The sequence below is a fragment of the Sminthopsis crassicaudata genome, chromosome 2 (genome assembly GCF_048593235.1).
Source record: "Sminthopsis crassicaudata isolate SCR6 chromosome 2, ASM4859323v1, whole genome shotgun sequence".
NCBI lineage: Eukaryota > Metazoa > Chordata > Mammalia > Dasyuromorphia > Dasyuridae > Sminthopsis > Sminthopsis crassicaudata.
Window position 1 is genome coordinate 485,154,502 of NC_133618.1, and position 16,828 is coordinate 485,171,329.

At 35.5% G+C, this 16,828-nt stretch overlaps 1 protein-coding gene across 1 annotated transcript in view; it reads right to left on the reverse strand.

Moving 5' to 3' along the window:
• Nucleotides 1–14,545, reverse strand: part of BRD7 (bromodomain containing 7) — a 39,759-nt gene extending 25,214 nt beyond the window's left edge. Inside the window, exons 1-5 of the mRNA XM_074293359.1 lie at nucleotides 14,321–14,545; nucleotides 12,800–13,008; nucleotides 3,224–3,353; nucleotides 2,765–2,822; nucleotides 764–908 (exon numbers count right to left, since the gene is read on the reverse strand). Of these exons, the coding sequence (XP_074149460.1) occupies nucleotides 764–908; nucleotides 2,765–2,822; nucleotides 3,224–3,353; nucleotides 12,800–13,008; nucleotides 14,321–14,369 (591 nt within the window). The 5' untranslated portion in view covers nucleotides 14,370–14,545. The remainder of the gene's footprint in view (nucleotides 1–763; nucleotides 909–2,764; nucleotides 2,823–3,223; nucleotides 3,354–12,799; nucleotides 13,009–14,320) is intronic.
• Between the last annotated feature and the right edge of the window lie 2,283 nt (nucleotides 14,546–16,828).

The following is a 16,828-nucleotide window of genomic DNA, read 5'->3' on the forward strand; positions in this document are numbered from 1 at the left end:
TTTGTTGGACTGAGGAGCTATGTATTATTGACGATTTTAATTTTAGGCTTGTTTTATTTGCTGAAGGAAGAGACAGTGCAAAGAACATATTAATTTAAAAATGTTAATTTAAAAAATTAAAAAATATTTCTTTAAAGTATTGCATTCTGTTTTTCTTTTCTCCTAATCAAATGTACATCACAAAAGTCATTAAAAACATGATTATAATATGCAAAATACTCCCCCAAAGGGTGCATGGACAGTGCAATAAGAAAAAATGTAATCAAGTTAGTTCCTTATACCAATTTGTTTTCTGCTTACTTATGGAAATATGCATGTTTTCTTAAATGATTTTAAAAGAAAAAGAATACTGGTTTTAATTAAATTTCCATGTGAACTACAATTTTGTTTTGATCTGAAATTAAAATTTTGACACTTTTTAATCTCAAAGATTGGGAAACATTTTTAAAAATATTTATGAAAGTTATATAAAATTTTATTCTAAAAAAGCTACATATAGTGTACTGTATCTAGTTTTCTATCAGAGTAAACTGAGTTTCTGAGACAGAAAATACTGTCTTTGAAATTTTTTTTAAAGTAGTTCTCTGCATAATAAAAAGTTAATAGGAAACATCCTGGATACCAGACATGCTGATTTCTACCAAGCTTTAGTGTTTAGAGAATCTAAAAGTTTCGCTCTGGATTGAATAAAGATGTCAGAGTTTTATCTTGTATCATAGGTTAGTCTCTTTCCCCACAGAAAACACAAATAAATTATAACTACCTTCAATTCTTCTATGGATTGGTAGTCATTGTTCTTGATCTTTTCTTTCATAGTACTAAAATCCATTGGGTGTTTAATGATCATAGAGTAGCCAGGAGCAATAAAATCAGTCACAGGAAATGAAAAGAAAGCACTTGGGTCCTTTCTGTGAAGACATGAAAGAGACAAATCTTATTTTTCATTTCTACTGCAAAAGGTTCTACTGGTCCAGAAGAAATAGCTTTCTCTAACTGGAAAAAAAAAATCATAGTAAGACAAGAATTGTTTCTTACTTAAAAATGAAATAAAGGTGTTACAGGACTAGTTAATTCATTGATTAATGACAGTATTCCAATGTTTTATAAATAAGCTTCATTATGATACAGAGAATTTTTCATCTAAGTATGCAGACTACTTTAATTTATTATCTCTCTACTTAGGAATAAAGGGAATAAATAAGACGGGTTACCCAGTTGATGATCAATATATATTATTCAAAGATGGAAAAAAACAGCAGAGATGATAAACATAATAAACAATAATACACAACTATATTCATGTCCCTGAAGGAGCCATTTACCATATAATAAAGCCACCTCTACCAGATTTATTTGTAAAAATTAGTATAGGCAGGAACATAGTTTATGTCATACAAAGTAATAAGCTTAGTATAAAAATGAATATTATTCTCTTCAACATAGTCAATGTGGATTACTATACATTTTTAGAGCTCTCTTCAGAACCAGTTTCAATTACGCAAGTAAACAAATTTTACCACTTTAGCATCATATCTCATTTTTGATCAAAAGATGAAATTTTAACCACTGAGATTCAAAACAATGTCAAACTCTGTCAAATGTCAAAAAAATACAAACTCTGAAGGGAATTCTACAAAGAAATATTTCTAAATAGGTTTTAAACAATGGTATGATGACTTTGAAAGGGACATTTTTGAATGTATAAATTTAGGTATGCTTGTTTAAACTAAGTTATCCATCTACAGTAACTATGAAGTATGCCATATTTCTACTCTTTGAATAATAAAAGATATTGATTTTAGTCTGTTGTTATATAGTAGGTTGGAAAATCAGACTTTTTTTTTTTTTTTTTTTTTTTACTTCATGACAATGCTGAATTTGAATATTGAGTACCAGGGACTCTTGGGAATTTCTTTGTGATGGGCATTGTGGTAAATGCAGTATAATCACAGAGAAAAGCTAGGTATAAGATTAATTTAAAATTCATTCTTTAACCTAAATATGACTACCATCTTTCTGCAAATGGTCAACATAATTTCAAAATATAATTCTAGAAGAACCAAGCAAAATTTGTAAGTACAAATGTTGAATAAGGATTTTTTTTTTTTTAAATATAAGTAACAAGAATCAGTGTTTGAATTAAAAATAAAAATATCTGGGTTCAACCAATTCAATCTCTTAAAACAGGACACATTATTCCTTCTCTTACTAGGATGATGTTGAAACTATTTTATGTGGCCAACAATTAAAATGTTGGCCAAGACTAAAACTCGAGACTTAGAAGGAAGCCTGCTATCTATGTTATGCATGATTATTTCCTTGTTCCAGAATTTAGTCTGTATGTAGTTAATATTCACAAAAGACTCGTGATGTGCTGGCATTATAAAAATATACAAAAGGTATCTCTCCTATTTATTAATGATAAAAGCACAAATACACCCACGCATCACACACACATATATTATTAATTCCAGGTTTTAAGTTTTAACTTATTAAAATACTTTAGATCAAAGAGAAAATTGCCATTAAAAAGGATCATTTAACAGCCTACAAGTTACCAGTAAAAACAAACCAAATGGGGACATTTGACTACTCAGTATCTTATAGTACCTTTTATTGCTAGGCAAAATATTTATCATCCACTTTAAAATTAAGTAGATTTGGACATAGACCATGTACTCTAGACTTTAAAAAGTGTCATCCACAAATTATCCTCTGTTATGAATGTGCAATTTCAATGAAAAATGTTAAAATGCATCTTTACCTTTGTAATTGTCTCATCAGTTGATTCAAAGCCTCTTGAAGGGGTGTTTGTTCTACTTCTAATATATAAAGAAAAGATAAGAAAAAAGTTTTAAAAGAGAAAATTCACATCAGAAGGCTTAAGTTATATAGTTTTTATGTGATACATTTTATATATCAGTGTATCATAATCTATCATTGTCTTTCCTTTTATTAAGTTTAAGAACAGAAATTTCAGTCATGTTTCATATGGTTCCACAGTCTGAAAATACAGAATAAAAATTAAAGCTAAACTGAACAATTTCAATATAAAAGGTGATGGAAACAGAATTTTTTTTTTTTTTTAAATTTAGAAAATCAAAATTTTGGCTAATTAAAATTAGTTTTCCCCACATCTTAATTCCGAGTTAAAAAAAAAAAAAATTTTTTTTTCTTTTTGGTATTATGCTCCTGGAAGTGAATTATTTTTAGCTATTCCCACCTTCTTGCTTGGACAATGTACTTGTAAGAGGCTTCTCAGGGGGTAATTCTAGTCTTAAAGGAGTTTGACATTGAAGTTCTTTTTCTGCTTCACTCTCAGTCCGATCCCGATCTCGCCTTTTTCTATCTTCCTAGAAAAGAAATGTATAAATTTTAGAAAAATTCAAGGTGTGTACTATTAAATACATATGATTCATATTAATTTCAGAACAAAAAAGGAGTGTATTAACAAAAGTAAACTGATTTTCTTAAGTATGAAAAATCTAAATGGATTATGGTTGCCATCTACTGGAAAAAGAAGAGTAGAACAGATAAAACGAGTCAAACACTACTTAATATAACTCCTCTTTCAGCTGGACAAACTTTATTTTTTTTAGACCAATTTTTGAGATGGAAGTCATCAAGCATGCATTTTATAGAGTCCTATTCTTTGTAGTCAAACAAATTGCTTTTCTTAGACCTTCAAAAGGAAAATCTTACTCTACTATGAAGAGTAGCTTTACTAGCTTACTTTTTGTTTTTAATCATTTTCACCATAAACATGCACTAGCAACCTCAAATGACTTCCTCTGACCAATGTAACTGGAACTATTTACATTAATAACAAATGACATTGATGTGATGTTCTAAAGTTTACAGAATGTATTACTGATTTTCATAAAAACCCTATGAGATAAATGCTACTGTTATTCTAATCCTAATTTTATAGAAGGGTGAATTAAGGTTCAAACAGGTTAAATGACTTTGCCTACACTGTAACACAGCCAGTAAATGTGAGAAGTAGGATGTGAATCAAGTTTTCCTGACTGCGAGTCCAGCATTTTATATTTCATGATATGTTTCTCACAAAAAAAAAGAAAAAGTATTACTAAACTAATAGTAACCCACTGTTGCATTCTGAACTTTATATGCATATACAAAGTTTAAAAAGTTAAAGTTATAGATGATGTTTAGGAAATTAAAAAGTTATATAAATGAGCCCAAGCTTATTTCTGGGGAAAAAAAAAAAAGATATCCTTCTAGTGATGCAGTATGGCTGTGAGAAATGTTTGAAGAAATAAGTTTAGAATCACACAAAAGGCATTGGAGAAGGGCATGGTGGACATAAGCAGACTATCACATAACAAACAAGAAATTATGTAGAAGTTGTACAAAGGATAATATAAAAAATAGCCAGAAAAAAAATGAGCTGGAAAAATTGCAATTATAAGAGAAAACTGAAAGATAGCCTGTGTACTCTGGTGGCATCCAAGCAAATAAAGCAATTTTGAGAAAAATCCCCCTTGGTAGATGTACACAAGTAAGAGTTGTTTAAGATGGGCAGATAAGAATAGGTAGCAATATGCATTTTTGAAGAAAGTACTCATATTAATAATTTCAACATTGATTAAAGAAACAAAACCTTTAATCAATAAGATAGCTCTTTAAAGATTTCTCAATACAGAATTTCATCAACAGAAACAGAATTTTTTTTATCAGATACTAAAATTGGGTTTTTTTGTGTGTGTATTTGTATATATATGCACATATATAGACACACATATACTTAGACACATATACATCCCTTGATCATTTCTCCATTAGAGAATGATTTTTAACCTCATAAATTTCTATCAGTTTCCTATATGTAGATCTGGAAGTAGGAATCTAAATGTCTGGTTTTTCCTCAGCCATTATCATTAAAGTATTTTCTTAATTTGCTTTTAATTTTTTTTTTAATATAATGAAACTATCTGCATTGACAGACAAATTAAAAAAGTAACTTCCATACATAATATCACTGAATCTTCAAAATAACCCAGAGAGGTAGGCAGCATACATATTTGTATCCCTGTTTTAAGATGAGGACATATAATTCAAATAGGAAAAGTGTCTTGCTTGTGTTTGTGGTCATGCAGCTCATAAATGCCAGAAAGAAAATCTGTAAACCTGGTCTCTTCTGATTTTAAGCCCAGTGTTGTCTCCAACACATTATGTTACTTTCCAGTTTCCCAATATTTTCTTGTATTTGTTTTACTGTTTCAAAAAACATTTCTTTAGTGACTACTTCATGTAACATACCGAAGATAAAAACAAAAGTCTGCCTTTAAGAAGCTTAGGTTTTATTGGGAAGATTCAATGTATACACAGCTAAATATAACCAAGTAGGGAAGGAAAGATCAAAACGCTCTTCTAATGTCTGAGAAGGGAGAACATTGACAATGGTGAGGAAAGGGAGAACATAAAGGACAGAGATAATAAGAATCAGATTATAGATCATGTATAAACATTAACTCTTGGTACTCTAACTATGAGATCTTTGTCCATTGTCCAATGATAGTCTGCTATAAGAACTGAATCACATCAATCTTGACATTCTCATAGCAAACAAAACCAAAAGAGAAAGCTGAAGCTCCAAGGATGGCTCACAAGTTGTCCTTGCAGAAACACATAAATGAATTAGTGAAGATAAAACTGTGGTACAAAAAGAAACATAATTTAATGAGATGCTTGGTCACTTTGCATTGCTGTATTTATGATGAAGCATTTGTAAACAGACCACCATGAAAATAACTGTCCCTTGTGTGCTAATTTATATTGCAAAGGTTGAAGAAGAGGAGGAGGAAATGGTCCTACAAATTAAATTAATATGTACTTTAATACTTAATCATTTAAATACAAAGGAGAGAAGATGAGAGGACAGTGAGAAATATAGTGTAAACTATGGTTGGGAAAAGGAACTAGAGAAGCTAAGGATCAAATTATTTACCACAGTACCTGGAACACAGAAAGTACCTAATAGTACTTGGGGATTCAACTACATATAATCAAACCATTAACTTGTTAGAGCAAACAGTAGTATAGCTAATGATTATGTAACACTTTAGGATTTAGAAAGTACTTAATTTAGATGGTTTTGTTAAAGCAGAATTTTTTTTTTCAGTTTTAAATTATCTTCCTCCCCCATCCAATAAGGCAAGAAAAATAAAACCCATTACAAATGGGTTTCTGCAAAACAAATTTCTGCACCCCTTCCACCAAAAGAAAACAAAAACAAAACAACTAAACTAAAGCAAGAAAGAGAAAAAATATACTTCATATTTTACTTTGAGTTCATTAAATCTTTATCTGTGGTGTTCAATAAGTTTCTTCATAATTGTGGTTAGTTATTGTATTAACCTGAGCTACCAAGTTTTTCAAAATTGTTTATCTTTACAAAGTTGTTGTGGGCATTATTCTAGGTCTATTGTATCTGTACATATAAATCTTATCAGGTTTTTCTGAAAACATCTGGTTCATCATTTCTTTTTTTTTTTTAAATAATCACTTTTTATTTTTCAAAATACATGCAAAGATAGTTTACAACATTTACCCTTGCAAAACCTTGTGTTCTGAGTTTTTCTCCCTTCCTCTTCACCTCCTCTCTCCCCTAGGCAGCAAGTAATCTAATATAGGTTAAACATACAATTCTTCTAAACATATTTCTACATTTGTCATGCTTCTCCCATCCAATAAGAAGGCAAGAAAAATAAAACCCATCACAAATATGTATTTGCAAAACAAATTTCTGTCCCCCTGCCCCACATTGGAATTGGTCTAAATTACCGAAAAAGAGCCAAGTCTATCACAGCTGATCATCATATAATCTTGTTGCTGTGTACAATGTTTTTTTTTTTGATTCTACTCATTTCACTTAGCCTCAGTTCATGTAAATCTTTCCAGGTCTTTCTGAAAACAGCCTGCTGATCATTTCTTATGGAAAAATAATATTCCTTTACATTCATATAGCATAACTTATTCAGCCATTCCCCAACTGATGAGCATCCACTCAGTTTCCAGTTTCTTGCTACTACAAACATTTTTGCATATGTGGGCCCTTTCCCCCTTTTTTTATGCTTTATCATTTCTTTAAAAAAATAGTATGCCATCACATTCAAATGCCATAACTTATTCAATCATCCTGTAATTCCAATTCTTTGCCATCAAAACAGAATTACTATGAATATTTTCATACTCGTGATCAAATTCTTTTTTACTTTCATCTCTATGGGTATAGTTTTTTGGGCATAGTTCCACATTTTCTCCCCAGAATGGTTGGATTAGTGCACAGCTCCTTCAACAATGCATTAGGATATTTGTTGTATATACTCAAACATTTAGCATTTTCCATTTTTTAAAAAATCATCATAGCCAATTTGATGGTGTAAAGTGTTATCTCAGAGTGATTTTTTAGTTGTATTTTTCTATTTATTAACAATTTAGGACACTTAAAAAAATACAGCTAATAATAGCTTTGATTTCTTCCAGTGAAAATTGTTCATTCCAGATAAAGATAATGATAAATGTTGGGAGGAATATAGGAAAACTGGGGCACTAAAGCACTGCTGGTGGAGTTATGAAATCATCCAATCATTCTGGAAAGCAATTTGAAACTATGCCCAAAGGGTTATAAAACTCTGTATATCCTTTGACCCAGCAGTGTGATTACTGGGTCTGTATCTCAAGAAAATCATAAAGGAGGGAAAAGAACCTACATGTGCAAAATTGTTTGTAGCAACTCTTTTTGTGGTAGCAAAGAATTGGAAAATGAGTAGTTGCTTGTCAATTGGGAAATATTGCTAAACAAGTTGTAGTATATGAAGGTTATGGAATATTATTGTTCTATAAAAATGATGAACAAGTTGATTTTAGAAATGTCTGGAAAGATTAACATGAATTGATGCTAAACGAAACAAGTAGAACCAAGAATACATTTGTCACAATAATAGCAAGAATGTGCAATGATCAACTATGAAAGACTTTGTTCTTCTCATTAGTCCATTGTTTTAAAGCAATCCCGATAGACTTTGAACAGAAAATATCATCTGCAGCCAGAAAAAAAAACAAACTAAGGAGACTAATTGTAAATTAACATATGCTATGTTCACTTCTTTTTTTGTTTTTTCTCTTCCAACATGTTTTACAAAGCAATATGTATTAAAATAATTATTTATATATATTTATAAATTTACTAGGGGAAAAAAATTGCCCATTCATATCTTTTGACCATTATTAATTGGAGAGTAGCTCTAATTTTTTTTTGATAGATTATGATATGTATTTTCTTTTAAATTTTTTATAGTTGACTTGCTTATTTAATATTTATCTCCAATTACATTTAAAACAAAAAAAAAATGAGAATAGCAGTCATTTACAGCTGGTCATCTCAGAACATTGTAATTACTTTGTACACACATAGTACATTTCACTTTGCTTAAGTTCATGAAGGACTCTAGTTTTTTTCCCCCCCTAAGAGCATCCTGCTCATTATTTCAGTGGAATTCTTAAAAAGTGTACTTCAACATATTTTAGAAATTAGATCTTTAGAGGCTGCTTAGAGGATGACTCAGTGGATAGAACACCAGCCCTGAAATCAGGAGGACCTAAATGTGGCCTCAGGCACTTAATACTTCCTAACTGTGTGACCCTGGACAAGTCACTTAACTCCAATTGCCTCAGGGGAAAAAAAGAGATCTTTGTAAGAGAAACTTGCTGCAAAGATTTTCCCCTATTCCATTTTCTTCTAATTTTAGCTGCTTAGATTTTCTTTGTGCAAAAACTCATATTTATATGATCAAAATTATCCATTTTACCTAGCATGAACCTTTCTATCTTTTGTTTGGCCATGAGCTTTTCCCCCATCTTTTTTGAAAGATCATTTCTTCTCTGCTCCACTAATTTGCTTGACATCATAAGGAAATGTCTAAATCAAATACTCATTTTGAGCTTATCTTAGTATATGTTAGTCGATGTCTAGTTTCTGCCCAGATAACCTTCCAATTTCCCTAATTATTTTTGTCAACCCAATGGGTTTTTGCCCAAACAGCTCATTGGGTTTATCAATATTATTTGGTTCATTTGTTTCTACGTAGTATTATATACCAAATTTGTTCCACTGACAATCCTATTTCTTGCCCAGTACCAATTTGTTTCGATAATTTTAACTTTGTAATATAATTTGAAATCTGGTCCTGCTAGAAACCCTTCCTACACAATTTTTATTTTCTATTGACTCTTTGACCTTTTCATGTATACTTGTGACTTTTTGTTCCACTAGATGAATTTTGTTATTTTTCCAGCTCTGTAGAAGTCTTTAAAAGTCTAGCATGGCACTGAATAAGTAAATTAATTTAGATAATATTGTCATTTTTGTTATACTGGCTTGGCCTACTATGAACAATTAATATTTATTCAATTACTTAGATCTGTCTTTATTTCTGTGAAGAATGTTCTGTATTTGTATTCAACTAGTTCTTATGTATATCTGAATAGGTAGACTCTCAAGTATTTGATACTGTCTGTAGTTATTTTAAATGGAATTTTTCTTTCAGTTGGATTCTGCTGATAATATACAGAAATACAGATTATTTGTGTCTGAGTGATCCTGACTGGGGTTCCACGGAATTTGAATTCTTTCTTGCTACTTGAATTATTTGCTTCTGGACCCTAGAATTCAGAAATTTTGGCTATATATATATATATATATATATATATATATATATATATATATATATATATATATATATATATATATATATATATATATATATATATATATATATATATTTTTTTTTAAAAGGAGTTTTCATTTTGGAGTTTCCTTCTGGAGTGACTGGTGGATTCTTTTGATATCTACTTTGTCCTCTGGACTTAAGATATCTGGGCAGTTTTTCTTTATAATTTCTTGAAACATGTGGATCAGATTCTTTTTCTTTTGTTCGTTGCTTCTAGGTAGTCCAATGATTCTTAAATTACCTCACCTCAGTTTATTTTCTAGGTCAACTGTTTTTCCTGTATTTCATGTTTTCTCCTATTTTTTCCCCAGCCTTTTGATTTTAGTATTTTCTGATAGAATCATCAGTTTCTATTTGCTCAATTCTACATTTTAAGAAATAATTTTTTTAAAGTAAAGCACTGTTTTGCACCTCTTTTACCATTTGAGCAATTTAAATTCACAAGGAGTTATTTTTCCTTAGCAATGCTTTATATCTTTTTTTTTAACCATTTAGCCAATTTTGATTTTTAGATATTTATTTTCTTTAGTAATATTTTGTATCTCTTTTGCAAAGCTGTTATTTTTCATAACTTTCTTTTGTAGCTTTCATTTCTTTTCCTACCTTTTCTCTTCCATTTTTATTTGACTTAAAATTTTTTTTTCCCTTTCCCTCCTTTTTATCTTTTTCTATCTGCCAATATTTCTATGACAAAAACCTTTTCTCTATCAATGTTGAGCTTGGATCCAAGCTTTTCTGTCATCCTGGTAGCCCTTTATAGTTGGGTTCTTTTTTGCTTGTTCATTCTCCTGGTCTACTTCTTACAAAAATGATAAAATATGACCTGTGTCCCTAGTTTTGTTTAACTCAGTACAAATAAATGAAGCACTTTAGTCACACCGGCAAAAGAAATGTTGGATAAACTGTAGTAAGATTAACTTAAGTATAAATACAACTGGTGTCATCTCAACACTGAATTTAGTGTGACTACTACAATTCAGTTCAAAGAGCCTTTATTAAGAACTTGTTATATGCTAGACAACTCCATTCTACCAAAAAAACCCAAACTGTTCCTAATCTCAAGAAGTCTGCACTCTATTAGAAAGGAAACACCATGAGCACAGATAAGTAAACACCAAATACACACAAAGTAAAATACAGAGTAATCAGGACGGATAGGAAAAGAGAATTTGACAACTAGAGGGATCAGGAAAAACCTTTTGTGGGAAGTGGCATTTGAACCCAGCTTTGAACTAGAGATTCCAAGCTGCAAAGGTTAAAAAAGAATTATTTTAAGTATAGCAACAGTTTGTGCAAAGGCAAAAAAGGAGGAAATGGAATATTATACAAAGAAAACATAACACCAGGCATTTCAGCTAGAACATTATTTAATCAGACCACAACAATTAGTTTTCTAGAATGTGTAGTCAACTTGCTTTGCAGTTCTGTGTATGGGGGGCAGCTAGGTGACGCAGTGGATAGAGCACCAGCCCTGAATTCAGGAGGACCCGAGTTCAAATCTGGTCTCAAACACTTAACACTTCCCAGCTGTGTGACCCTGGGCAAGTCACTTAACCCCAATTGCCTCAGCAGGAAAAAAAAGAAAGAAAAAAATAATTGTGATTGCCCTTTGATCCAATGGTACTCCTGATAAAGATAAGTGTAACATATGTCCTAATGTATTACAAGAGAAGTCTTGATGGAGAACGTCAACAAAGAATACAATGAGATCCTTCAAACAGTCAACACATGATATAATTTAAGGCAAAAAAAGGCATGGGAATATAATGAACAGTTCATTAGAGATTGCTATTAAGGGGAAAAAAGACTAACTACTAAGGAACCTCAGAGCTATATTTGTAACAACTTATTAAATGCAAGAGGCAACCAGCGGGAACAATGGATATAGTGCTGGGCTTGGAGTCAAAAGACCTGGGTTCAAATTCAGCCTCCGAAACTCATTAGCTGTGCAATGTTGGGTAAGCTAATTAATCTGTTTGCCACTTGGGAAGAAATGGTAAACTACTTCAGGATCTTTGCTAAGAAAACTCCATTCACAGAGGTCTTCAGGGTGACAAAGAATGGGATAGGAATGAAACAACTGAATGACGTGTGCTTGTTTTTTTGCTGGAGTTATCAGTTAACACTTTTAACTCGTCCTCAAACCAGTAACAATCTAATGCCTTTAAATATTGAGATGATATAACCAAATCATGATATTATTATACTGAAAACTACTAAACAGTTATTAAAAAGGAAAACAATAGAGATTGTCTTTAAGTGGAAATGTATACATGAAATGATTAAAAATGGAAAACAAGACTGACAATACTATAAGAGCATGTTTTATAAGAGATAAAACCTGAACTAATAATCTGGTGAAGTAGATTGTAATGCTAGCAACGTCACTATTTATGTCACCTTGGGCAAACTATTTTACTCCTCTAAGAGCCACTATCTTCAGCTCTCAAATGAGAGGATCTGACTGGATCTCAAAAGTTATTTTCTGTCCCATGATCTTTGTCCTTGTGGCACTCTAAACAAAGGAGAAGAAAGATGGAAAAGATGATCGATTTAGACCTCAGAGAACCTGCATCTCCGATAAATCATTGAGGATCAGGTTTTTTTCATGAGCAAATGACAAGGTTGGACTAGGTAAAACTTAGGTCTCTTTCATTCCAAATCTAAGACCTTAAGTATATGTGTTAATATTTGAATGAAATTTGAAGTGTTGTGAAATCTATTAAATAGACTTTTTTTTTCCCCCAGAGAGATATAACATTGCTTAAGCTCATAATGAAAAAGTTTATTTAAATTTTTACTTCAGAATACAAATTATAACTTTTTTTTAGCAACAAAAAGGGCTTCAATGGATCAACACCTGTACTTTTCTGAATGAAGGAATTAAGTAGCTGAGGCACCTACAGAAAATCAGGCAGCTTAACCAGTTAATAACTTATTTGTGGAATTGTGAACCTAAAGAAAATGAAATTAGGTTAGTGCCTAAAGAACTGCAATTTGCAAGCTACAAGATTTCCACTTTGCAAGCTTTTAAAGATACTTACCTTTACTCTTCTTCGTTTCTTTTCCTTTTCTTCCCCTGGGACCTGCTTTTCTCCTTTCTTCCTCTTTTTTCTCTTTCTGTCTTTATGTTTCTCATGATCTGTTTTGTCATCAAAGAGGCTTGAATCATGTCCTGAACTGCCTGTGGAGAGCTCTGTGACTTCATTTCCTCCTACTTTCAGTACTAACTTCAAAGGTTTTTCCACATACTCTTAAAAAAGAAAAAAGGAATGAAACAAGATTAAAACAAGACTCCAAGCCTCTCAAGAATTAAACTAGACGCGTCAGAAATGCCATCAGAAATATTGCCGCCATTCTTCTAGTTGGATGAAGTCTAAGGTTTGATATCAATATTAAAATAATTTCTGTATCTGTATACATCAAAGGGTAGAGACCCAATTAAAATGATTTTGGTAACATACAAAATGATCAGGGAAACAGAGTCTTTCCCAGGTTTTGAACCCCTAATATCCGGGTTTATCTTTGGGGACTGGAAAGCGAACACCGTTCACTGTTAGCCGGCTATTACTGTAAAACCTGGCTATCGTTTCTGGGATTATTACATTACATTCAAACATACTCACTGAGCTGCAATTGCTCGGGAGCACAACGAGAAACACAAAAGGACTTGGGAGCCAGAAGACCCGGGCTGCAGGCCTTGTTCTACTGGCTCTATTTTGAACACGGACAAAGCCCTTGACTTCCCAAAGGCCTCAGTTTTCCCTCTCGTAAAACAGGGATGACCCCGGTTCGGAGACCTTCCTCGCAGGTCTCTGTGTCACACATTACAGAAACACCACCGGGATTACTGGGACTGCTTCAGCCGTATCCAGTAAGGCCCCAGAAACCCAAACCCGGCGCAGTCCTCTCTCCCTCCTCTATCTCTCGAGTCAGACTCATCCCCATCCCCTTCCTCCTCCCCAAGGCTAATCTACGTCCTTTCGGACCTCAACTTGATTCGGTTCAACGTTTATTAAGAAACTTATACAAGTTTGCTAGGAACAGAGGGGTGGGGGTGGGGATGACAAACATCGGAACAGCAGCAGCTCGGGCTCTTCACACACTTGGGGGGGGGTAAGAGAGGGAGGAGGGGGGAGGGTCTTTCCCCAGTCTATAACCTCCCCTGGGCCGTCCCCCTCCTGTCAGACCTTCCCCCCGCAGGCCGTCACGTCAGATCCACCGGTCTAGAGTTCTCCTCAGCCCCCCGCTCCTCTCCCACACTTAAATTCAATCCCACTCTTTTCGACAAGCATTTATTTAGCACCGACGAGGTGCCGGACGCCGGGAATACCAAACAAAAGAAGCCAGCGCTGCCCTCAGGGAGATTCCAGTCCCTTTCCGCAGCGCCTCCTCATTCCCTTTCTCTTCCTCCGAGGCCTCCCGCCCCTGGGGTCCAGTCCCCGCAGGTCCCCGGTCTCCTCAGTCTCTAGGGGCGCCGTGGGTTCCCTCCTCCCCCACCCTCGGCTCTCTTCAGTTTCCCGCCCGGCTCCCTCAGGGCCCGCGGCCGCCGCCGGGCCGCTCACCCTCATAGAGGTGCTTGTCTGACTTGTGCTTCTTATGCTTCTTGCCCATGTCGGCCCGGGCCCCGGTGCCCGCCCCCCGCGCCAGGCCCAGGCCGCACCGCTTCCGGCCCGGGGAGCGAAGCCCCGGAGCCGGAGGGAACGAGGGACGGACGGAGGGAGCGAGCGAAAGAGCGAGCGAGAACGAGGCCGGAGATCCGGAGAAGCCAGCGAGACGACGAGAGGGAAGAGCCAGCTAGCAGGGGCAGAGAGGGAGGGCCCGTTCAGCGCGCTGGGAGGCGGGCGTTGCGTCACATCGCCCTCTCCCGTCCGGAGGTCGCGCTGCAGACTGCGCCTCCCACTGCTAAGCAGGCGCTGCTGGCTGTGACTGGGCAGAATACAGGAGCGTGCAACCCCAGAAGTCAGAAAAACTCAGGAAAAAAAGAGGGAGGGAGGGAGAGAGGGGGGGGGGGAGAGAGACACAGAGAGGCAGAGACAGAGAGACAGAGACACACAGAGAGACATAGAGAGGCACAGAGAGACAGAGACAAAGACAGAGCCACACACAGAGAGAGACAGAGACAGAGACAGAGATCCAGAGACAGAGACAGAACCACACAGAGCAGAGAGACAGAGAGACACAGAGAGACAGAGACAGAGACATAGAGAGACAGTGACAGAGAGAGACAGAGAGACAGAGACAGAGATCCAGAGACAGAGACAGAGAGACACAGAGAGAGAGAGAACTTAATTGGTGAACTCAGTTTCATTAAGGTAATTTGCAGCTCTAAATGGTAACCTCGGTACCCAGGCGCCCTCTAAGCCTGGACGGGTCCGCATGGCTGCATGTCTGCATTGGCAGAGGGCGGTGCCTCCGCGGGAATTCCTTACCCTGACGGTATCATTCAGTCAGTGCCCAGTGACGAAGCACTCCCTCTGCGCCAGGCACTGGAGAGTCAAAGAAAAGGAGAGGGATCCTTCTTCTCTTAAGGATCTCACAGGGGAGACAGCATGAAAACAACTGTGCACAGACAAGCTGTATTCAGGATAAATGGAGGTCATCAACAAAGGGGAGAATTAAGGTCTGGATCCAAAGGGGAAAAAGCCCTGGAAAATAGCTGTTCTGCTCAAGGGGACCAAATCCTCGAGTGGTTTTTGTCTCAGCCAAATCAGCTGGACTTCAGAAGATGATCATTATCACCGATGTCTCAGGAGATGATCGTTATCACCCGATAGACTATTAGATCTGGAAAGGCCTGGGAGATTTTCCAGTCAAATCCTCCCGTTTTATCGCGAGGCCTGAGGCCCAGCACAGGGAAGCTATTGGCTGAGCTGCTGAGGGTGGAGACTGGCTGGCCCGAATCCTGGCATGCTGAATGCTTTGCATGTGCTCTGTCGTTTGAACCCCATACTGACTCTTACCCTTTACACTTGCCTCTTTTATCCCTATCTTTCCCTATTCCATCTTAATTTTGAAGACAGAAAAACCAATGCCAGAGAAATGAGAATACTGGCTCAGGGTCCTACGTAAGATAAGCATGGAGGAGTGTACAGAACGCTGGGTTTGGAATCAGGAAGACCTGACTTCAAATTCTGCTCCACTCTTATTCCTTGTGACACTGAGCATGGTCTTTAGACCTAGTTTCCTCATCTGTAAAATGGGAATAATAATCCCTACTCTGTAGAATCAAGTGAGATAATATATGTAAAGAATTTTACAAACTTCGGAGTAGAATTAAGATGTGAACTTAGCTCTCCTGATACTCAGACCAATCCCCTCTCTACTTAGATCCCACAACCTGAAAAATGCTCTGTTTATATTTTTCCTATATTCACTTTGTTCTGCTTTTCACTGATAATGCTGCTCCTCTTTCTGCTTTTATTGATTAATTACATATATATAGCACTTCTCAGTCCAGCTTATAACTATCTGGTCCCCAAAACAACCCCCTGCAGTGAGCAGGGAGGGAATTGTTTCCCTCACTTTTCAGCGCACACATAGACAAGTGAAAAGGTTAGTATGAGGTTACATAGCAAGTTTTAATGGTAATGTCATTAGTGTCCAGAATAGCCAAATTGTGGTGGTGTGTGGTTTTTGTTTTTTCTAACTCTAGGTTTCAGAGAGGCTGGGGTCTGTTGAGCTGGTCTAAAGGAATTGTCACCAATATTACCAGCCTGTCCTTGGCTCTGGTAAAAAAGGATGCAAGAGAAAATTATCGTGGGGTAGCATGTCCTTCAGCTATGTTTCCATAGCAACCTGGAGATGTAACCCAGGAGGAGCATTTGGGTTCAGGGAAAGAGGCCTCTGTTTGCTGGCTTTTATAGAAAAGAAGGGGAAAAAGTCAGATGAAATCTTACTCTCTTCTTCATTAATTACTCATTGAAGAAATTCATAAGGGAATGTTTTCCAGAAGGCTTATATTTGGTGGCGAGTATTTCTCAGGCTTACATACCCGTTTGTTGGGATTCCATGGATCAGAAGGAGAAGAATATGAGCAGCTGCAAGGTAGTTGAAAACCAGAAGCTGGAGGT